General features: G+C 23.5%; 4 protein-coding genes across 4 annotated transcripts in view; 2 read left to right on the top strand and 2 right to left on the bottom strand. All coding sequences in view use genetic code 6, as the record gives it.

The window, feature by feature from the left end:
• The window catches only part of TTHERM_001232265 (cyclic nucleotide-binding domain protein), a gene marked incomplete at both ends in the record, with an annotated part of 6628 nt that extends 474 nt beyond the window's left edge, over positions 1–6154 (bottom strand). The window contains 15 exons of the mRNA XM_012800583.1: positions 1–55; positions 368–457; positions 723–812; positions 893–982; positions 1518–1610; positions 1734–1823; positions 2217–2306; positions 2513–2602; positions 2821–2910; positions 3122–3211; positions 3792–3881; positions 5079–5168; positions 5427–5516; positions 6008–6057; positions 6116–6154. The exon at positions 1–55 is cut by the window's left edge and continues 112 nt beyond it. Of these exons, the coding sequence (XP_012656037.1) occupies positions 1–55; positions 368–457; positions 723–812; positions 893–982; positions 1518–1610; positions 1734–1823; positions 2217–2306; positions 2513–2602; positions 2821–2910; positions 3122–3211; positions 3792–3881; positions 5079–5168; positions 5427–5516; positions 6008–6057; positions 6116–6154 (1227 nt within the window). The remainder of the gene's footprint in view (positions 56–367; positions 458–722; positions 813–892; positions 983–1517; positions 1611–1733; positions 1824–2216; positions 2307–2512; positions 2603–2820; positions 2911–3121; positions 3212–3791; positions 3882–5078; positions 5169–5426; positions 5517–6007; positions 6058–6115) is intronic.
• Positions 3920–4144, top strand: TTHERM_01232290 (hypothetical protein; the record flags this gene model as incomplete). The annotated part of the gene is made up of 1 exon (XM_001026065.1): positions 3920–4144. One exon carries the CDS (start codon positions 3920–3922, stop codon positions 4142–4144), a length of 225 nt encoding a protein of 74 aa, XP_001026065.1.
• A 1481-nt stretch (positions 6155–7635) lies between the features above and the next one.
• Positions 7636–8672, bottom strand: TTHERM_001232262 (EF-hand calcium-binding domain protein; the record flags this gene model as incomplete). Its single annotated transcript, XM_012800582.1, has 7 exons — positions 7636–7744; positions 7841–7903; positions 7975–8042; positions 8131–8189; positions 8256–8319; positions 8384–8459; positions 8554–8672. The coding sequence occupies 7 exons, from the start codon at positions 8670–8672 to the stop codon at positions 7636–7638; spliced, it is 558 nt and encodes a 185-aa protein (XP_012656036.1).
• Positions 8673–10461: 1789 nt separating this feature from the next.
• On the top strand, positions 10462–23729 carry TTHERM_01232260 (PHD-finger protein; the record flags this gene model as incomplete). The annotated part of the gene is made up of 18 exons (XM_001026062.2): positions 10462–10687; positions 11213–11286; positions 11487–11550; positions 11605–11765; positions 11874–12870; positions 13711–14179; positions 14251–14624; positions 14683–16400; positions 17183–17526; positions 17585–19649; positions 19709–20221; positions 20351–21154; positions 21353–21651; positions 21713–21767; positions 21818–23179; positions 23237–23327; positions 23381–23495; positions 23558–23729. 18 exons carry the CDS (start codon positions 10462–10464, stop codon positions 23727–23729), a joined length of 9903 nt encoding a protein of 3300 aa, XP_001026062.2.
• Between the last annotated feature and the right edge of the window lie 1067 nt (positions 23730–24796).

Here is a 24796-nt window from a genome sequence, read left to right as displayed (position 1 = left end):
TTTTGCTAAAGCAGAAACTAAATCTGATGCACCTTCATTCATAATTTAATTTTATCTATTTTTTTTTTGAAAGATTTTTAAATAAGTAGAGAGGAAAAAAGCAACAAAAAAAAAATGTAAATTGAAGAATTAATAAAATAGAAAAGGTGAAAAATCAGTAATTAATTAATTAATTAATTAAATAAATAAATAAATAAAATTTAAGCATTATTTCAAACAAGCAATCAGTAAATTATCATTACTTTATTCATTAATATTAAATATCAAATATAAGCTATCAATTAATATTAATTGCTTTTTTCATTCATATTACATATCAAATCAACAACGCAATAAAAAATAGAAGAATTAATCTATTTAATAATACATGAGATATAGAGTCAAATTATAGAGTTTAGGATACTTTGCAAAAGTAGAACCAAATTGTGACATCCCTTTGTACCCAATTTAATTATTACTTTTTATATTTTAAGAATTATTATTAAATAAGTCAGGAAAGAAAGATCTGTGCATGAAATTCAAAATTAAAAAAATTTCTAATACTCAAATTTATTTTTTTCATATTTTTAATACTCTTCTATGACCGAACAATAAATAAATAATCAATAATTAAAATTATCTTTAATAATTAGGAAAATAAGAAACAAATAATTATTCCTATTTTATTGTTAATCTAAATAAATTATAGCATAAGGAAAAGGTAGGTAATAAAATATCTTTACCCAAGATCAAGTACCAGAGTTGAGATGTTTTAGCACATCGCTAAACCAGAAGCTAAGTCTTATGCCCCCTATTCTCCAATGAAATTTTGACTTTTAAAAATTGTAATCGCATTTTACAATAGTTGGAAATAATTAAGGAAAATTTAATCTAAAATAAAATTGATTCTTACTAAAGCATGATTGTCAAATATTAGAGATTCGTACATTTTGCTAAATGATAAGTTAAATCTTTTGCACCCAAAGCACTGATTTAATTCTAACTTTAAGAAAAATTTTAGTCAAATTCAAAATAATTAGCTAAAAATAATAATAAAAAGAATTAGAGCAAATTAAAATGCTTATTTAAGTGGAAAAATCAATAAATGAATAAATGAATAAATAAATGATTAGATGAGTGAGTTAGTGAGTGAATAAATAAATTAGGACAAGTATATAATTACTTATATTTAAAGTAATTATATTACTCTTTAGTTAAATAAAATAAATTTTGAATAAGAACAAAAAACTGTTTTTTACTATAATTAGAGTTCTAAAGTTGAAAGATTTGAACATTAATATAAGCCTGAACAAATATCTAATACGCTTTAATCATTCAAATAGTTAACTCTTTTATTTTATTATTTTGAGTAAATTTGATAGAAATTTTGTGATTGTTTAAATTAATTTGAAAAAGAATAATAAAAATATTTTTTTTAAACTCAAAAAATAAATGCAAAATAAGTTAAAACAAGATAGTAATATAAAAGCAAGCAATATCTAATTTAATCATATTTTTTAAACAAACAAAAAAATTACTGAAGGTTCAATTATAAAATAGAAAGATTTGATAATTTTGATAAAGCAGCACCTAAATCTGATGATTCGCCTTTCTTACCAATTTCATTTTAACTTTTTTATATATTTGATATAGATAGATAGATTGAGAGTAAGCAATAAAGAAAATTTGAATATTAATTAAATTTTAATTAATTTATATAAAAAAAATAAGATAAAATCAAATAAAGTGTTTACTAAAATTGAATAGACAAATCTGATAAATTAGAATTTTTTGATAGTTCATTTAACAAACCTGAAGCTCCTTAAGCGTCAATTTAATTTTAACTTAATTGATTTTTGCATTATTTTATATGAAAAATTTAATAAATATATATAAAATTATAATAAAGTATATTTCTCTAAAATTATTTATGGTTTTTTTCAATCAAATATGTTAAAAAATTCCTTTTGATTGATAAATATAATAAATATGGATTTTTGATTTCTACAATCATAAAATTTTGAAAAAATAATTGCATATTTTGTTAAAAATTTAAAGTAGTGATTGATTGATAGATACTGTATATTCTCAAATATAATATTTTTAGTTGCAGTATTTTTTTTTCTGTAAAAGCATATTAAAAAAATTAAGGGAATAATTAAAAATTTTCTGAATTTTATTCATTGAAATAAATTACAATAAATAAATACTAATAAAGGCCTATTAAATGCTATTACCTAAGTATGAGTTCTAATTTTTTGAGATTAATGCATTTTGCTAAATCAGAACCTAAGGCCTATACACTTGAATTATCTATTTAATTCTCTCTTTTTATTTTTGAAAAAATGAATTGTAAGATGATTAGTTGAATGAATTTTTAAAACATTTTTGCTGAAATTTAATGAAACAAACATAATTCTAACCAGTAAATGAATGATAAAATGATTAAAAATGGTTTCCATTTAATTAATTTTTTCATTACTGACACAATTTACTGCAGTTATTAATATAGTTAAATGTTAAACATTTTTACCTAATATCAAGTACCAAACTTAAGAGATCGATATTCTTTTCTAAAGTAGAACCTAAAAACTATGCGCCCAAAGAGCCAATTTAATTCTATCTTTTAATATATTAAGAAATCATTAAAAATAATTTAAATGATAAAAAAATCACAAATTTAATGTTAATTTATAATTGAAAAATAAATAATAAAAAATGGGTTTGGCGTAGGAAAATAAAAGTTGAAAAACAGAAAAATGCTAATACTGTTTTATTACTTTTTTGCTGGTAAAAATAATTAATATTTAATATGAAAAAAAGCAAATAAATTATTTTTACCCAAGAAAAAGTGTTAGTATTTTGATATTAGAGCAATTTAATAGACTAGAAACTAAATCTGACACACCTTATGACCTGATTTAATTTTATCTTTTTTATTTTTGTGAAAATATATTAATTTTGATGAATAAATATAGATAAAATCAAAATTATTTACAAAAATTTAAGTTTTAAATAAGTAAATAATTTAATGAGTAAACAAATCAATTAAGAGTTGTATAAAAAATAGAAATTAAATGTTAATGCAAATATTAAATTTATTTATTTATTGTTGTAAATATAGAATTAAGTTAGTATTTACCCTAGATAAAGTTACAAATTTGAGAGATTTACACACTTTGTTAAAGCAAAACCTAAGTCTGATACGCACTTGTCATCAAGCTTATTCTTCCTGTTTATTTTTGAGAAATTTTTTATTTATAATAAAAATATAGCTGAATTTATAATATTATGAAAAGTAAACTTAAATTTGAATAAATAAAATTATTAAGAAATTTGCTATTAATTTAAAGAATGAATAAGCAAAATAAATATTTAAAATAAATAAAAAATCTATCGATATATTTAAATTTTATTATTCATTCATACTTTTATTTTAGTTATTCTATTCTAAAATAAATCAAATAAAGTAAATAAAATAAGAAAAAAATTATTTTTACACAAGGAAAAGTTTCAAATTTGAGAGATTACTAAGGTTTGCAAATGCAGAACATAAGTATTATACACTTGCTCCTATTTAATTCTACCTTTTTATTTAATACATTAGTTAAAATAGAAACCTTTATTAAATATTAAAAGAATATAAAAAAATGTAAATTTAAAGCTGAAAAACAAAATTTATGAAGGAATAAAAATGCATGAGAAGTCTGTCTGATCTAGAAAAAAAAGAAACTCAGATTAGCATAGATTTTATTTGATTTAAAAATTATCTAGAAAAAATGAGAATATTAAAATTTAATTTGTATTTTTACCCAAGATCAAGTATCAAACTTAAGAGGTTATTATATTTTGCCAAAGCTGTACATAAATCTTATGTACCTTAATCTCCAATTGTATACCATCTTTTTGGTAAATATTTTATAATTTTATAAAAATAGAAATGAATGAGAGAATCAAAACCAAAACTTAAGATAGATAATGTTCGTTCAAAAAGCTCAAATAATAAGTTAATAATAAGAAAAATAGCAAATAAAGAAAAAATAAAATAACTGAGCAAGTTTCATATTTCTTATTTGCTATCAAAAATAAAATTGATGTTAAAAATCAAGTAAAAAAATTCAATTATGATTTACCTTAAATTAATCTCAATATTTTAAAGATTTGAGTCAGGTAAAACTGAAAAGTTTATAAACTATTTTTTTATTTGATAAAAATGAATTTAATTAGGCAAATAAGAAATGTTAAGTTATTACGTCTTATAATTTTTTAAATTATTTTTTATTTTATTAAATCATATTTTTCTCTTTTATTTTTCGAATCCGTAATTTAATTTAATAATAAATTAAAAAAATATTAAGATTAAACAAAATATTCATTAATTGCCAAAGATTCTTACTTACTTACTTACTTACTTACTTTTTATATCTATTTTTATCTTAATTTGATATTATTAATAAATAATCTTTTTTATTGAACTTGAATATTAGATCAAAATATATTCCAAAAGAAATTCAAAATAATCTCAAAACTAAAATTATAAATTTCTCAATATTAATAGCTTAAAAAAATTTGATCACTATTTACTAATTTTTATTCAATTTAAATAATGTATTTATTTCACACAAAGTATTTAAAAATTGGCAACTCAAAAATTGAACTTGCTAGTGTTGTGAACTAAAAAAGCTATTTTTTAAAGTTGAAAGTCAATAAAGAAATTATAATTACATTAATTATTAAATAATTTTATAATAAAATTAATATATACCTTTTTAAGATGTATTTCTGAGTGCATTTATATGTGCGAGTTTATCTTATCTTATCTTATCACCAATTTAATTGCCTCTTTTTAAATATTGAAGAAAAAATTATTCATTAAATAGTTAATTAGAAGTAAAAAATGAAGAAAAAATATGAAATAATAAGATTAATTAATTAATAATAAAAACAAAAGTTGAAAATAAAATGATGATCTAAATTAACAAAAAAAGTACAAAAAAAAGCAAGCACAATAAAAAGAAAAAGAAATAAGAGCTTTATTGTTTTTAATTAGTGCTTATAATTAAAAATATCACAATCCAAAACAAATAAACTGTTTTTACCCAATCACAAGTGTCAAATTTGAGAGATTAATGCAATTTTTTAAAGCAGAACCTAAGCCTGATACACCTTTATCACCAATTTTATTCCAACTTTTTAAATATTGAAGAAAAAATATATCATTAAATAGTTAATTAGAAGGGAAAAAAGAAGAAAAAATATGAAATAATAAGATTAATTAATTAATATTAAAAAAAAAAGTTGAAAATAAAATGATGAGCTAAATTAACAAAGAAAGAACAAAAAAAAAGCAAGAAAATTAAAAAGAAAAAGAAATAAGAGCTTTATTGTTTTTAATTAGTTTTTATAATTTAAAATATCACAATCCAAAACAAATAAATTGTTTTTACTCAAGGTCAAGTGTCAAATTTGAGAGATTAACGCAATTTGCTAAAGCAGAACCTAAGCCTGATGCACCTTGATCACCAATTTAATTGTCTCTTTTTAATATTGAAGAAAAAATTATTCATTAAATAGTTAATTAGAAGGAAAAAATGAAGAAAAAATATGAAATAATAAGATTAATTAATAATTAATAAAACTAACAAAGAATGAAAAAATAAGAAATCATAATAAAAAGAATAAGGAGAACAAATCAAATAGATTAAAAGAACGATAATGTTTTAAATTAACTTTTATAATTAAAAATATTACAATGTAAAACAAATAAATAGCTTTTATTAAGTGTAAGTTTTAATAGCAAAAATGAAGAAAAAATATCAAATAATAAAAAATGAATAATAAATAAATAATTAAAAATTGAAATGAAAATTAAGCTAAAATGGCTAAAAAATTTTAGTTTTAACAAAAATCAATAAATAATCATAATAATTTAATTTTATAAAAATTATTATATTTAAATAAATTGAAAATTAAAAAAACAAAAATATCAATAATAATAATAAAAATAATATTTATAAATTAAATATACCTCAGACTAATATGGAGAACCTAATGAGATAAAAGTGAAGAGCTTTTAAACTTTTTTTTATTAATTTATATAAATTTAAAGGATATTAGTAAAAAAATTAATAATTACTTCATCTAAATTATAATATTCTTTAATCTATTATATCATTTTTTATTAATCAAAAATATTGAATAGCAATTTATGAAATTTAATTAATTAATTAATTATAAATGGATTAAAAGAACAAATAAATATAATAATTAATTAATTATCAAATATTAACTTTTATATTTGGTTTATTAAGAGATATCACAGAAAAATTAATTTAACATTCACTATTTAAACTTAATATTTGTATTTAAAACGAATACTTAAAAATATATATAGTAGTAATTAGAGATGGCTAGTTATTTATTTAGTCATATTTGAAAAAAATTATATATAGATAAAAAAGGGGTCTAGCGCACTGTGATCACTTTTATAAAAATTTTTTATTTTTTATTTATTTAATTATTTTTAAACAATTTTTTTACTCTCAAAATTTGAAAAAAGCTCTTTGTTTGTATTTTGATTAATTTTCGTTAGCATTTTTAAAACAGATATAAAGAAAGTAATTAATTAAGATTTAAACAAAAAAATGTTTAATGGATAATATAATAATCACTTGAAATACCACAAATCATGATATTATTTACGGTTGATGATATTTGAAAAGTAGGAAGGAACAGCTAGCTATATAATAAATGTCAGATTAATTTTAGATTTAAGATTATTTTTGATTGAAAGAATGGATAAAGGGAAAAAGATTAAATAATTTATGATAAGGAGTAAATAAATTTGTTTTAGATAGATCAAATACTATATTAGAAGATAAAAATAATCTTAAAAGAACGAGATCACATAAAGAAGATAAAATAGAAGTGATTTTATTTATTTATTGGATGAAATAAATTATTTCTACTGATAATAATATCACAAGACGAATTTATTTTAGCGAATTTAAAAATTTTTATTTTACAATAGTTGGCGTTTTTTGAATGGTTAAGAATAAACAAGAGAAATAAAAGTAGATTGAACAAAAGAAATTTATTTATTTATTAATTAGTTCATTCATTAATTTTTTAACTTATATGTTTATTTGTGAAGGCTTGTAATCTAGAGATGTTGTGTTCATAATAAATTACAGTTACGTAAATTAAAATTAAATTTAATCAAAAACATTAATTAAAAGCTCATCATTCTAAAGAAATAAGTAATTTTATTGATGAAAAAAGTAATTTTTATATTACTTAGGGTCTTTATTGGTTGCAAATTCTATGAAGTACTTTATTTCTTGTTCTCTGAATTCGTTGTAAATAAATTTGTTTTTGGTAGATCAAATACTAAATTCTAAAATAAAAATAATCTTAAAAGAAAGAGACCATATAAAAAAGATAAAATAGAAGTGATTTTATTTATTTATTGGATGAAATAAATTATTTCTACTGATAATAATATCACAAGATGAATTTATTTTAGCAAATTTTTAAATTTTTATATAACAATAGTTGGTGTTTTTTGAATGGCTAAGAATAAATACTACAAATAAAAATAGATTGAACAAAAGATATATATTTATTTATTTATTGATTTTTAATAAGTTAATTAATTCATTTTTTAACTTAGAAATTATTATAACCTTTCATAACACTTTCTATATGTTTATCTGTGAATGCTTGTAATCTAGAGATGTAGTCTTCATAATAAATTACAGTTGCGCTAAGTTAAAATTAAATATCATACAAAACATTGATTAAAAGCTTATTCTAAAGAAATAAGTAATTCTATTGATGAAAAAAGTTATTTATATATTACTTAGGGTCTTTATTGGTTGCAAATTCTATGAAGGACTTTGTTTCTTGTTCTCTGAATTCAATACTTTAAAATTAATTTTTTAAAAATGAATGTTTTTTGATATCATATCTAGCTATTTAGATTGTAATAAATACCCTTATTTTTCTAAGAATGTCTTCATCATGTCAATTTCAATATAACCTTTTCCTTCTTAGTCTAAAAGCTTTTATAAATTGTTTATTAAATTAATTAACTAATTAATAAAACTGTTTCGCACAAAAATTCATTTCAAAATTGTAAGTAAGATTTACCTTAAATGCAGCAAGCAATGCTTCGGGATCATCAGGTTCATATTCTCTTTCTTTAAGGACTATTAAATTAGAATTATGTTTAAATTCTTAGCAATTAATTCTCCTAAAATTTGCTTAAAATTTACCTTTTAACATATAAGGTTCGAATTTGCTATACTTGATAAACTCACTAGGTTCATCTTCTTCGATCTTTTTGTTTGCGTTTTAAAGTGGGTCAAAAAACAAAATCAATTGACATTATTCAATTAATTACTTCAGGTAAAATTGCATCTCTAACTTATGCTTCAGAAGGGAATTGACCCAAGTATCTCATAATATAAGGAATTTCTCTATTTTATATTTTAAAAAGTTATTCAATCCATCCAAATAAAATTCTAAATCAAAAATGGATTAATTGATTGCCATTTAAAACTCAAATACTACCTTTTATCAACTATTCCTTTTTTATCTTTTACGAATAAATTGAAAGCTTCCTAAATCTTAAGCTTTAAGAATTCTTCCTGTTTTTATTTTTCAGTTTGAGAAGTGTTCGGATCGTACATTTGCTAATTAATATTTAAACCTATTTGATTATTTTTCTAATTGCAAGTATAAACTACTTAAAAATTTGATATCTTATAATTATTTCAATATGTTACATTGACTTTGAAAATTAATTAACAAATAAATAAACAAGCAAACAAATCAATTTAATATTTGCAAATTCAAATTTCTTTCAATAGCTTAAAATTAAATAAAATTAACAAAAAAAACAAAAACTTAATTAACAAAAGCGCCATAAAATTTTATAAACAAACAAAAAAAGATAAACTAAATAGAAAGAAAAAGTGACATTTTTATCTTAATAAATTTAGTGAGTTTTGATTATAAATAAATCTTCACTCAAAAGATATAAAATCAGAAAAAAATAATTTAAAAAGTAAATAAATAAAGAAACTATCGGTTATTAATGAACGATAAGAAATCATAATTTAAAATTTTAGAAAGTTCATTTCATACGTGCAAAAAATTTCTTTAAAATTTCATTTAGATAGAAATTTATTAATCCAGTTATTTAATTGGAAGAGACATGTTTCATATTTATTTTATAATTTATTTAAAATATTTCAAAAATATTTAAAATTAAATGAGGAATTAAGTAATTTTTTAATTTTATCTTTTTCTTAAAGTTTAAATTTTTAAAAAATATTTGTCTGCTTAATTTCCTTTTTAAGAAATATTAATATGAAAAAATTTTAAATTTGTTCTTTTTCTTGAAAAATTATTTAAAACAAAATAATTTTATTTAATATTTTTCTTGGATTGTTAACAAAAAAGTATTTTAGAAAATATTTCAAATTAATTAAAATTTTATTTAATTTTATTTAAAATAAACTTCAAATGAATTTAAGATAATCTAAATGATCCTTTAATTATTTATTGCTTCAAAGATATTAAAGTTTTTATATATAATTTATTAATATTTAATTTAAATAATTTTCAACTCAGTAATCAAGTGATAAAATTAACAAAATTTTTTTAATTTTTTATATTATTTTGATTTCTTTTTTTAATCTATTTATTTAAATTTATTTTATAAAATTTATTTTTTTGTTTAGAAAATTAATTTTTTTTATCAATTAACTTTTAATTATTCTTAAATGAAATTTAATTTTAAATTTTGAAATAATTAATAGTTTCTTTTAATTTAATTATATTTAGAAAAGGATGAAAATAAGATTCATTTATTAAAAGAAAATATTTTTATTTTATTTTATACTTTAAAAATAAACAAATTTTAGCAATAAAAAATATAAATGAAGTCTAATTATTTTTGAAAATGAAATAAAAAAGAGTGGAGTTGACTAAAACAAATTTTAACTTTGAAGTTAATATTCATTCATTTTTGATTATATTGACTGATTGATTGACTGACTGACTGACTGACTGACAAAGCAATTCTTGTTAGAATACTTGTAACAAATATTAATTGATTAAATAATTTTCATAAATACAAACGAGCACTCTATATATTAATTAAATAATTCATCTATCATATCATTCAATAATAATAATAATAATTTATGATTTTAAACAAATACATTGTTTTTAATGTATTCATTTGTTTGATCATTGCAAATATTTACTTATTAGCTAGTTTCTTATTAATTTTGCATTTATTTTTTTATTTATTTGTTTCTAAGTTGTTTTTGCTTTGTTTATTTATTTATTTGTTAGATTTTTTGTAAATTTTTAATAATATATTTTGTTTACTTATTTATTTTTTTGCTTGCTTGCTTTTTTGTTTGTTTGTTTGAAGGATGAGTTGCTAGATTATTGATTTTAGCAGGAATGAATTGGAGTTAAAAATTATCAAAAAAGAAAAAATAAATAAATAAATAACAAAAAGAAGAAGAAAAGCAGTATTAGATAGATTTCAATAAATATAAGAAAATAAATAGAAATTCCCTCCTAAAAAATTAAATCAAGCAAAGAAAGATATACATAGATTGTTATATAGATTATACATATTTATAGAGAATTCACAAATAAATTATGGAAGAGGAGAAGCAGATAGGTAAAATAAATTCAAAATATAAGATTTACATTAGAATCGCTACGCCAAAGCCAGATGCCAGCAGTTAGTTAAGATATAGCAGAGGCTTTTTTGTCTTGAAATCTATCAAATTTTGGAGAAAGTTTCCATCTTTGAAAAAGCAGTTTAAATTTTATCAAGTTAGATTAATGATATTAATCAAACAAAATTGTAGCAAAGTTGCTTTTCTAGTTAGTTATAGAGTGCACCATTTTTTTAGCTAAGTCTTTTTAGAGATATTTTTTTACACAAACAACAATGCAATCAAGCTAATTTATGGTGAAAACTCGAAATTGTTTTGAAACAAAAGGATTAAGCTCTGTTTTTGTTAGGTTTTTAAATAAATTGTTTATTTTTCTGAAGAGACACTTACTAATAATCGAAATAATTATGCAACAATACTGCTTGCTAACTTGCTACTGCTGGATTTAGATTGGGCTGTATAGCGAAATAAATTAATTATTGGGGTGAAATAATCGTTTAACTCATTGTTGTTATTAACTAAAGATAATAATTAGAAGCTTGAAGAATCTAATTTTAAAGTTAAATTTACTCGACTCAGCAATTACCAGGACTACTAAGTAATATAATTGTTTAATCATTTGTATTAAAAAGGAAAGTTAAAAGTCTTTATAGTTCAATCAATTTAAAGAAATTTTCAATTATTTTTGGATAACTAACCATTTGCATGCAAAGCCTTGAAAAAATAGCGAATTAAATAGCTGAATTTGAAACTTTAATTGAAATATTAATTGATTTTTTGTTAATTAATGAATGATAGGAATCATATTGTGAGGTTTGCTTTCAGAGTAATAATAAATACTATCCAGAAAATGATGAAAAAGGTGAATGAAATATAAAAAAAAGAAATATTTTAAATACAAATTTAATTAATTTAGGTATTAAAATGATGGTCTGTTACGGATGCAGTTTGAAATGTCATGCATATTGTTACGGGATAGACACCTAAACATAAGAAGAGCTAATTAAAAAGAAACAAGACCAAAAGGTCCTTTATTTTTTATGTCAAAAGTGTAGGATTGAGCCTAAAAAACCAATTGTAAATTATTGAATAAAATTAAATAAATCATCAAATTGATTTGCTTTTCAGTGAAATTTATTTGTTGATTCTCATAGAACAAGAATTAAATAAACTATTTTATGTTAGGGATGTGTCATTTGTAATCAGAAAAAGGGAGCTTTAAAAAAGATAGAAAATTCATAAACAAACGAATGGGTTCATATTACATGCGGATTTTATAATAAAGGAATAGTCAAAATAGACAATTATAGGACAATGGCATTTGTAAAATAGAGTGATGCTCCCATAGAAAAAGATAAAAAAGCAAAGAAGTCTTGTCATTTTTGCAAAAGCGATGTTGGAATTGAAAGGTGTGTTACTGACGGATGTTAATAACATGCACACGTTTATTGCATAATGAATTACGTGAGGGAAAAGGAGAAAGCAGGAGCTGACCCATTAGATATTAAATGGTTTGCTCGTATGAATTATGTTAACAATGTTAAATTTGACATAAGCAAGGGAGAAAATGAGACTAGCAACCTCTCTAAAAACGTCTACTTTCAATAGTCTATGAAGCATAGTTTCAATGAAATCTCTTAAATTTTATTAGGAGAACCTATTTATTAATTAGAAAATGCAGCCTCATTTGAGTCTGCTGAAATCGTCCCTGCTGAGCAAAAGCAGAGCAAAATCTCATCAGCCAAGAAAAAAGGCAAAAGAAAACTTAGCGAAGATGAAACTTAAGATTAAAACTAGGAAAACACCAATTTCATAGAAGAAACTCAATAAGCAACAAAAATTACCAAGCAAAATAAAATTGAATATTAATCCAAGTTAGTAGAATTGGGAAATCTTGTTATGAAAAATTTCGTCCTTAATGCCACCACAGCCAGTAGCATTCAAGAAGAACAAGTAGTTGCAGCAGCAAAAATGAATTCTTCAGCTCTTAAAAAATCTGCAAAAAACGATAAAATTTAGAATTCAGATAAAGCCACATAAGATAGCCAAAATTCTGATCCTGAAATCTACCTCAGAGGAGGTGAAATGTATATTGAATGTCCTGATCACAGAAGAATAGACGTATACTGTGTCTGCTAAAAAGCAGATGCATCAGACGACATGGTCTATTGCGACCTTTGCAGTAATTTGCATTTTATTTAATAATTTACCAGCCATTTAGCTAACAAATTATTAATCTATGTTCAAATATCCATTCAAAATATGCAATTTACTTTTTTTCATCTTCATGTTCAGATCTAACAAACTATTCCAAAAAAAATAAAAAAGTCCCCATAAATCTATCATACTTCTCATCAAATAAATTAATTAATACTTTTTTAATCTAATTTACTCTAAATTATTTCAGATGCATAAAAGTAATCAATCAATCTATCATGAAAGATCGTTTATTAAATAAAGCTACAACTAAAATTGAATAATTGTTTATATTATTTATGAATAACAAGCCATATAAAAAATTAAATCAGAACATTTATAAATAGGTCATAGCTATTTATTGTATCATAAAAATAGGCTTTAAATAACTATATTTTTAAAAGAAAAAGCTATTATCAAAGCAATGATGAAACATACATTTTAATAAATAAATGAAATATTAAATAGTTTCATTAAATTTGATTAATTATCACAACAGGTCAAAATGAATTTTAACTTTATTTGAATGAATCAAAATAATTATTTTAATAAAGGTAAATAAATAGCAAACAAATAAATTTATTTTAATATAATGCAAAAAATAAACATTAAACCAATCTTTGATAAATACAAAACAAACAGTTACTTTAATTCATATTAATGATAAATTTAAATGATAAAATAAAAAAGTGAAAGAAATATTTCCATTAAAATAAATTTATTAAGGGGAATTAATTAAATTTGCATAGAAATAATAATTTTATTTGAAAAATATATTTAAACTTTTTTGAATTTTTTTATTTATTGAATATTAATTTGAATTTAGATGACTGGTATCACTATAGCTGTGTGAAGTATAATCCTGATAAAGATGATGATTCAAGTGGGAAATATAGATGCACTATGTGCGAAGATTGGTACAATCATAAGAAGAAAAAACTATTGAAGGAATTTTAAAGTGGAAAAGCAGAGACTACTAACATTTTGATTGCAAATATGCCTAAATTTAATTTGATGGATTTCATTTCAGTTATTATGATCACTGATCAAAGAATTTAGAATTTGCTTTTCAATTAGAAAAAGGGAAATATTGACAGTTAAATAAATGAGGCTGTCAAATTTTTAAGCTATTTTCCTTTGTTTTCTTCTAAAATACAAGAAATTACTGTTTTCAAATAAAGAAAATATCTGCATCAAGCTGTCAATGACTTCTTATAAAAAATTATTGAGGAAACTGAGCTGTTAAAAATAGTTTCGGCTGTCTAAATAGATGAAAAAAGTCCTGCAAAATACATGTAGTTAGTTAGTTAATTTGTTTTTGGAATATAATTTTATTAACAAGATATTTATTTTGTAATTTATTTAGAGTTTTGGAAGAAAATTTAAAAAAGAATGAGGAGCTCAAAAGACTTATTGATGGAATCAGCGCTTTGTTCCAAAGGAACAAGACAAAGGAAAAGGGAATTCTGCTTAACTTGAAGAAACCTATAAATTGGATTTTGAAGGTCCACCAAGTGTTTTTCAAAAAATAAGAAAAGATCTCTTCTTTAATTTTGCAAGAATTAATGAAAGATGAAGAAGATGATGTCAAAAATACTGTTGAATATTAATTATTAGATCAATACGCTTAAAGGTTGAAGTCTTGGAATGCTAAAGTTAATAGTTTCTACGAAAATATTATTTAAAAAGCAAATAGTAAAATGGAAGAAGAAAAGCAATCTGCAGAAAACACAGAAAAAAGTAAATACATTAATAAAAATATCTATTTTTGTTTGCTAAAATGAAATTTAATGTTTAGAACAAGTTGAAGAAGATGAATTTATAAATCTCAAATATTAATTATGGAGAGATAGATTAAGCACTAGACCTACTATAGAGGAGCTAGAATAAATCTTGGAAGAAGGTAGAGAAATTCCAGTTGATTGTTCTCAAGATATTAAAAAACTTGAATCTGAAAAAGATGAAGTTTAAATTTGGTTCTAGACTCTCGATGAAAGGGAAAGAAGTGCAAATTTACTTCTCACATAAAAGCTCAAATAGGAAGAGAGGATAAACAAAAGTAGTCATATTGCATAAAATGATCAAGATGGTGAAAGCAAGATCAAAAAAGAAAATAATACTTAAAGCATTTCAAAAGCTAGTTTGTAGGAAGAATAAGCTTAGGAGTAACAAATGAATAACTAAAATGGAGAAAAAATACAAGTTGAAGAAGAGCAAAATTAGTAACAAAAATAGGAAAATAGCGAAGATCCTAAAATAAATGAAGAAAAAAGCAATGAAAAGAACGAAAATTAGAATGAAGCTGGTGTTAAAGATTAAATGGATAATGAAGAGAATGAGCAAAACCAAAAAGGTGAATAGAAATAGCAAGAAAAAATGAACGAAGAAAATAATAATGCAAAGGATTAGTAAAATACTGCAATGGAAATAGAAAAAAATAGTGAGAAAACTGACAAAAAGGGTGAAGAACATAAGGAAAATCATCATAAATAAGAGCAAGAATCATAAGCAGAAGGAGGAAAGGGTCATGTAGATAACTTAACTCACTAAAAGATTTACAAGAATTAATAACTTATGAGCAAGGGAGACTTCGAAATATTTGCTAATTAAATGTTTACAAAAGTAGTTTTGCAAGTTCCAAGAATGAATTAAATTATTGACATGCTATAGCAATATGAAGTTAATGAGCTCTAATGGGAAAGACTCCTAGAATTTATTAATGAAAAAGAATAAGAAAACAATGCTAAGAAACAACAGTAAGAGTTAGAGCAAAATCAATAACAAGATGAATTCATTTAATAGCAAATTATCCTGAGTTAGTATTAGAATAACACAAGTAAGTATGAACTCATTGAATTTTAAGAGCTAAAGGATTTACTGGAATCATGCTTGAAACTTGAAATTAAGGTTCCCTTCTTGAATTAAATAGTTCAATAAATGAACAACTATTTAGAGCAAAAAGCATAATTCCAAAATGTGTTGAATTCTTAGTTTGACGAGAGCAACTATTTCTAGCAACTTAAAAAAATTTTAACATTGCCATTTATATTTGAAGAAGAAAAATAATTCTACGAAAGAATAGTTTACTTCAAAGAAATTCAAGAAATTTGCAAGAGTGGATTTAAAAAGTTTTACAGTGTCGAATAAATCTAAAAGTTATCAGAAATTTGTCAATCATCTAAATTCTCCGAAGAAATTACCTCTGAATTTTAGTCAAAAACTGAAAACATTTGTTAAATAGCTAAAGGTCTCAACAAAATTGTAGAAACTGGCCTAATTGAAAAAGAACAACTCGATCAAGCCAAAGAACTCACAGAATAAATCAGCCAAATGAAAAACTCCAAAGTAGACTTTAAAAGAGAGTTAGAAATCCTAAAAAGCATCTAAAAATCAGTCTAATGGTTCAGATCCTTACACAAGTTCTTCTTCAACCTCAACGAAGACCAAATTAAGCTTGATCCATCAATGCGTGTTCAAGAAATCGATTTAGAAATTGAAGACATGCTCGAAGCCAAAGTAATTTCTTCAACAAACATATAAATTTTATAAAAACGATATCCAAAATTAATTTTTAAACAAATGAAATATTTACTTAAAATATTTTTTTTCAACAAAAAAAAATACAATTTTTTAAATTAAATCTATTTTATTTATTACAGTTTCAAAATAAATCTCATTTTTCAATAAAATTTTTTATTTATTTATTTTTAAAAGACATTTCCATTATTTTAAAAACAATTCCATTTAAATTTCCTTTTTTTAAATGAAATTTCATTAAGTTTTAATAAGAATCAAATAATATTTTTGAAAGATATTTATTCCCTTCATTATCAAAGTAAATCTAAATAAATTTTCTTCATTTTAAATGAAATCTCTTTAAATTTTATTAGAAATTTAATTTGTTGTTAAAAGATATTTTCTTTATTTTTAAAAAATAAAATAATCAAATTTCCTTCATATTGAAATGGAATCTTTTTAAATTTTAATTGAAATTTATTTTTTTTAATAGAAACTCTATTTATTTTTAATATAAATTTAATTTATTTCTAATACAAATTCCATTTAATTTAAATAAAATTATTTTTTTTAAATTCAATTTTTTTAAGAGAAATTTTATCTTTTTAGAAAATATTATTTTTATTTTAAATTATTTGTTTTTCTGATAATATTTATGGAAATATTTTAATAATTTAATTTTTTGTTGATATTTAATTTTGTAATAAAATTGGAGTTTTTATAAAATGTTGATTTTATTTTTTTTTGTTAATAAAATTTATTTGTGAACAAATTTTAAAAAGAATATTGATGAATGTGAAGCGGATATTTAAGAGAAGTGGAATCTTGTTTGTTAGAATTTAAATCAAGTGAAAGGGGAATTGTATAGTTTCATTAAGGAAGGGATTTCAACAGAATATCATCACGATAAAAGAATTAGCAAGATTTATCAAAATTTATGCGAAATGTGTTGGATTTATGAGGCGAAATTATTGCTTAGTTTATAAGATGTGAAGTTTTAGCAGGTTTTTGAAATGCTTTAAACTGGATTAAACTTTAAGATTAACTAGGAAAATGAAATTTTTAAAAAGGTGAAAGAATTGCTTGAAAGCACGAAAAAGAAACATGAGGAAGAAATGCAGTTGAGGTATAATAATTAAAAATTTAAAAAAATTTAATTTAATTTAATTTTTCATCAACGAAAGGCAATAGCATATTTAAGAAATGCAAAAGCAGCAACAGGAACAGCTTAAGTTTTAGCAGCTTTAATAATAGCAGTAGTCACTTTAGAGTAAGAAAATTAATCTTGTTGTCTCAGATGATAGCGGAAATGAAAATGGATCTTAGAAGTCTGATTGGGATAAAGATGAGGACGATGAGGAAGATGGTTAAGACGAAGAAGACGAAGATGAAGATGAAGAGGATGAGGAGGACGATGATGAAGACGACGATGATGATGATGATGAAGACGAAGATGATAATGATGATGATAGCAAAACTGACAAAGATGGCAGAGATGATAACAACGATGATGATGGTAACGGAAGAAACAATAATAATTAAAAAGGTAACTAGAAAAAGACTGATCTTATTCAAATTGAAAGTGATCTTTCTTTGATGGATGAAGAAGAATCACAATAATAATAGCAATAAAATGAATCAGATACCAATAATTTAAATGAAGTTTAGAGGAATTAATACAAGACTCTCTTTGAATAGGGATTGAAGTGGAAAAATGAGGTTTAATCTGCTTACTAAATTATAAAGAACTGCTCTAGTTCAGATTCTGGAGAGAACAACAACAAAATGGATATTGAGAAACTCTCTGATGACTCGTTGGTCACATTCTAACAGCTAAAGAATCTACTCCAGGAAGGATACTAAATCACGCAGGATATTCTTAAGCTGCATCAAAGTGTGGTGTTTATGAAATCAAAGATGATCAAGCTTGAAAATATTTTTATTTCAATCCACAAGCATTTAGATTAATTCAACAAGATTAAAAACCCAGATTTGGTAGATGATTCTGTGAAAATATAAAATTGCATTGATATTAGCGATATTCTCATAGAATACAAAGTCAATCTATCATCTAATTCTCAAGAAAAACTTAGCTTTAAGAATATGATAAAATTCCCTTTTAGAAATCTCAATAAATTTGCTTCCAATTACAAGAGAGAAGAGGATCTCAGCTATTTTATTAAGGAAACAACCAACGAATCTTCAAAGTAGATACAAGCTACTTCTTCTCAGCAAGGTTCGAAATAATCAAGAAAGCAGCAAGCGAAGTTGCAAGAGTAAAAATAAAGAAAGCAAAAAGGGAATGTTAAATAGAGCTAAGTCATAGAGCTTGAGAGTTAAGAGAATAATTAGGAGACTAACAATAACGACTCAAAGAGTGAAAAATCTGGATAATAAGTGACTGGACTGAGACAAAAAAGCACAAGAAATAAAACTAAGCTGATAGACTCAGATTATGTTTATTTTACTAAGCATCAAACAAAAGAAGAAACAGTAGCAGCTGAGAATAAACAAAAGCAAAAGGCGAAGTAGAACAATAAGCAGGTGAGTGAGAATAGCAAGAAAGTAGCTGAAAGTCAAGAAGAAAACAGCGAAGATGAAGGAGACGACGATCATGATAGTGCTAATTTAGAGCAAAAGGCTAAACCAGAACAAGTGAGTGATGGAGACAGAAGTAAAACTTTAGAAAACCTCAAGAAAACATTTATGTAAAACGAAGTCTTCTCAAAGTGTTTGAATAACATTAAAGCAATAGAAAATTAACTCTTTGGCGAATTAAATAAAGACAGAAAGAAATATCTAATAAAAGCTCAACAATTTACAAATCTTTTTAGCAAACTAAGCGCTTATCCTCAGATCAGTAAAAAATTAGTTTCAAAAGGGCTCCAAATGAGTTCATTAGAAAAGCTGATGAATTAATAAGACTCAAGGTTAGAAGCTATTGAGAAGCAAATCAATAATTAATAGGTCTAATAACAAGAAAGCTCATCAGCAGCCTAAAATAACCCCAAAAGCACCTAGCCTTCATCAAATAACAAAAATGCTCAATCTGCAAATTTATCAAATAATAATTATAACTAAACTTCACGCAATTCATCTTAGCAAAGCGCACAAGCATCTTCTCAACTCTAAAAAAATCTTAATTCAACAAAGGAACCTCAGCTTTAGAAAAAAATTAAGCAATTTGATCCTTTGCCTTCTATCCCTGGAATTACTTCTGGCAATAACGCATCTTCATAGAATGCATAAGTAAGAAATAAAAAAAATATATTTAAATTTTCATTTGTTTATAATAAAATAATAAATAGCAAAGCAGCAGCAGCAGTCATAACTCAAATAGTGTTCTCTCAATGCTGATACAGAAGAACGATAGCAGCAAAAGCAATAACAATACAAATAGTGGCAACAATAACACTAATAACAATAATAATAGCAATAGTAATAACAATAATAACAACAATAGGTAAAAGGATAACAACAAATATAATAGCAACAGTGTAAATAATAGCTAAAATAGCTTCTAAAATAAATTCAAAGAAGACCAGCAAAATAAGAAAAACAATTAAAATTATTAGCAGACAAATAACCGCAAGAGAAGAAACCAATAAGCAAACTTCTCAGATGAGTCTGAAAATGAAGAAATTCAGAGCAAAAATGTTGCTTAGCAAGAACTTTCCAAGGATTTATATAAGGGTAGAAACCAAAGCCTTAGCTTTGACGACGACATCAAAATTAACAAAAAAAGCACATTTATTGACTTTGAAAATAAAAAGCAAGAATAAAAGCAGCAATCGCCCTAGAGCTTCAGTCAAAGCCACCAAGTATGCATGAATTGATTAATTAACTTATTTATTTATTGAATTATTTAATATTTACTTAATTAATTAAAAAATAAATAATTTTACATTTTCATTTGGTTTAATTTATTTCGTTCAAAAATAAATAAATAGAGTACAAATGAGGACAAGCAAACGCCCAAATCAAGCATCAATAAGCAGGATGATGAAAATATTGAATAAATTTAGAATATCTTTAATTCCGAGAGCAAATTATACACATTCGACAAGGCAAGCAATAGCAACTAGCAAAGTCAGGGTACAGAACTTTTGTATAACCCAGACGAAGAAGAAGAAGGAGTCTAAGGAGGAGAAGTAGAAATGGATATCTAAAAAATAAACTAACAATATTTTGACTTCGACTATGACCAAAACCCTGCTGGAACTTTGTCTGAAACCAACCAAAACAACAGCAATAACAGCAACAATAAAGTTAACAATAACCAATAAAACAACAGCAGCATAAACTATCAAAATGATGCAGAAAAAGATAACCTTTACTAAAAGAACTCAAGCAGCTTAAAGTAAAAGAGTGATTCATTCACGAACAAAGAAGCTTATCAGAATTAAATGGAAGAAGAGCTAGATGTTCCAATCCCAGAAGACTCGATTGTAAGAATCTGTTCATCATCAATCAAACCATAAAAAAATATGGATTCAATTAAAATCTACATGCACACCTTAGAACCTATCAAAAAACTTAACTAGTTCCCTCTAACCTAATTAATATAAAATCTAGAGGTTAAGTGTGCCTATACAGGATTCGATGATGTCAATTCCTACATATCTACATATACATCTAGATCTAAATCAAAGCCATAACTTATGGTAATGAAGGGTTGGATAGAGGTCCAAAATCCAAAAAAAGATTCAGAAAACTTCTTACAGTTAATCAAATAGTAGGATGAAAAAAAGAAGGTAAAAAATTAATCATTTTACCTATTAATTTTTTAAAATTATTTTATAACTTATTCCTAATACTAATTTTAATTTTTACTTTTTATAAATCTATTCATTTAAAATCAGCTTAATCAATCATTCATTTTTTTAAACAAATTTAGATTAATTTTCTTCTATTTCTTAATGCACTTATTTAATTGTTTTTTATTTTATTAGGTTTTAGGATACAAGATTGGTTCAGTATTTTTCAATGTTTTCACTGAAAGCCAGATTAAGAAGACAGACTATAAATTTGATATCAAACCTTTTAACTCTGACAATGCTGCTGTTCAATATTTTGTAATAACAAAGAAAATGAGCGAGCCAAAACCTGATGAACCAAATAATTACGAGTTTGTTAAATTCTGCACAAACTTAAATCCTCCAAACTCCTTGCAAGGGATTAGTCCTATCATTTCAGATAATGAAGATGATGAAAATATTATGAGTAAGAGAGATTCTATTTTCGATGACAAGTAATACAAAATTTATTCAGCAAACAAATCCTAAACTACAATTTAATTAAATTAACTTTAGATACAACGAGGATAGCCAATAAGATCTTAAATTAGACATCATTGATTTTAACTAAGTAATTAATTCTAACAAATCAAATATTTATTCATTTAATTTAATTTTTAGATTCAACAATAAATCTAAGAGCTTCCTACTGCTGATGTTCCTTAACCAAGTCTAGATGACAAACAGCCTTCTTTCGATCACTTGAGCCAACCTCATAGCTACTAAGCTCATGGACATCACTAATAACAGCCTTATCAAGGACAATACAATAGTTATTAGAGATAACAACCACCACCACCACCAATTCCTTAAATTAACTAGCAAGGATTTCCTTCTAACATTCCTATTGTTCCTCCAAGTTAGATGCCATTCAACCACTCAAATTAATCCTTCTCAAACACTATGCCAAATTATAATTTGAACTCTACTCCTACCCACATGCAAATGGGAGGACCTCATCAATAATAGCAATAACCACACCATCACCTTCACTCTGGAAATCCTATCAACTACAACCAGCAAGTACCACCTTAACAAATTGCTCCTTCTCCTCTTGTTTAAAACAATATGAGCATAGAGCAACAGGATAACGAAAAGAAAGATCTATCTCATGACTTGAATGATATTTCTAATTCCTAAATGATCAACGAGTCCAATTTAGAGCTCTTTGATTTTGATGACTTAGATTAGCTTAAAATGTTATTAGAAAATGATAATGCAGGAACTCCTTCAGCTTAAAGCAGCACTCTTTAATCTAGTTAGCCTCCCACTGTTTAAATTCCTCCTCCACAGTAATAATATCATAAAATGGGTTCAAATTAAAAATAACCTCCTTTACCAGGTTAAGCCCCTCCATTCATGCATTCAAATCAAACATAAGGCAATTTGAATGAATCAGGCTCAGCTCAAAACTAAAATCCTAATATTGATCCTAACCTTTAATAATTAATAATCAGTCAACGCTCTAAACCTGCTTACGAAATGAATCCTTAAATCCAACCCCCATTCCCTAATTAAGCTCAGCAACAATAACAACCTCCTTAAACATAACCAAACTATCAGAATAAGCCCTACCCTCCTCAATAATAACAAAATTTAATTCCCCCTCCTCCTGTTCCCCACCAAATTGGTAACCAAAGCTAAATGCAACCATCTCATCCCCAGCAGTATCATGGTCATTAATAACAAGGACATATGTAAGGTTAATAATGGAATCAATCTAACCAACAAGGTAATTCTCAATACATTAGAAATGCTCCAAACCAAAATAAGAACCCACAATACGGAATGAACAACCAAAATTCGAACTCATACTAAAAAGGAATGCCTAATATTCCACCTACTCCTCACCCAGGATAAATGCCTAACTAGTAATAAAATATGAACCTATAAAATTACAATAATTAAAACATGGGTAGACAGTACTCTCACAATCCCCAACACAACTAAAACAGTAATCAAAGTGGAGCCAACAATATGAACGTAAATTTTTTTATCTTTTTAAATTATTATTTTAAAAAATTATTTTAATTTTTACAGAGACAACCCAGATACAATAATAACAACAACCAAGGATACGGTGGATCTCAATACAACAATAATAATCCAAATAATTAGAATCAATAACAATGTAAGTTTAACAAAAAATCTCAAGAAATTAATAAATTTTTAATAAAAACATAGAAAATTACAATAAATTCCAGAGAGGAAACTAGAATGCCATGAACAATAATAACAATGGAAACACTCCTAACAAAGGTGGACATGGATACCAACAACATAAAAATCCATTTGGATCGTAAAAATACATTAAAAAAATTTTTTGTGATTAATATTTATTTATGAATAAAATTAAAACAGGAGACAGTAAGCCCATTACCAAAGAAACAATTAGCCCTACACAGCCCACAATCCCGTTCCTTTCTAAGACCCAAATACAATGGATAATTAACTCATGTAACAATAATAAATGTAATATCACCCACAACAGAATGATAACATGGGAGATTTAGACTAAAGAGACTACTCTTGAATAAAAAAGAAGCCTTAATAAATAAATTAATAAAATAATTGATTCTTTCATTTATTAAAAATGACAAATTAACTTCTTCAATTAACTTAACTAATCTCTCCCATTCATTTATAAATTCCACTCACACTCACATACACAAATACTCACTCACATATTAATTATTATAAACGCATTCATTTATGATTAAATATTTATTTTGTATTTATCTCCAGAAACCTATAAAAATATTTTATAATTTATATAGAAATAAATATTTATATTTTCAAGCATTTATTTTTTTTCTCAATTCAATTAAATATTTGTTTTTTAATTTTATTTATTTTTTATCTTCTTTGTATTTATTTTACTTCATTCTTTTCATTATATTAAAAATCATATAATCATCTCTATCAATACTTTTTGACTTCTATCAAAATCTTAATTTAGAAATATTTATTTCTATTAAAAAAAGCTTTTCTATTATTATAATTAAATTGTAATATGGATATTTATTTGAAAAATAAATAATGAAACAAATCTCTTGTCAATTAATTAAAAATTTTTCAATTTTTTACAAAATAATAAATAAACAATTAAATAAATAAAATGTCTTTTTATGAATTTAAATTATAAAATAAAAATAAATTAATAAAATTTTTATTGGTAAAGAATAATATAAATATAGAATCCAAGAATATCAAATAATACAATATGGAAATTTAAATATGATGAATAATAGAATTTAGAATTGAAATTTTCTATTTATTTTCTATAAATCTTAAAATTCGCTTTATCCTTATCAAAATTTTTACAAATTTATCTACATATCTATGTGTTGATAACTTTGCTAATATTATATCTTTGTTAGAAAGTGAATAAGTATTAATAATCTCTGTGAAGTACATTTTTTACTAAACTTATCTTGATAAGTCTTCATTAATATTTTAAAATTTTATTTATTTTTTTACTGTTTTCAGACATACAATAAAATTTGATGATCACAATAGTTCTCATGGTAACTTAATAGTATTAACTAAATTAATTATGAGTGGAATTTTAATTAAAATATTTACAAAAATAGATAGATA

The sequence above is a fragment of the Tetrahymena thermophila genome (assembly GCF_000189635.1).
Source record: "Tetrahymena thermophila SB210 genomic scaffold scf_8254073, whole genome shotgun sequence".
Taxonomy (NCBI): Eukaryota; Ciliophora; class Oligohymenophorea; order Hymenostomatida; family Tetrahymenidae; genus Tetrahymena; species Tetrahymena thermophila.
This window is presented reverse-complemented; position numbering and strand designations above follow the sequence as displayed.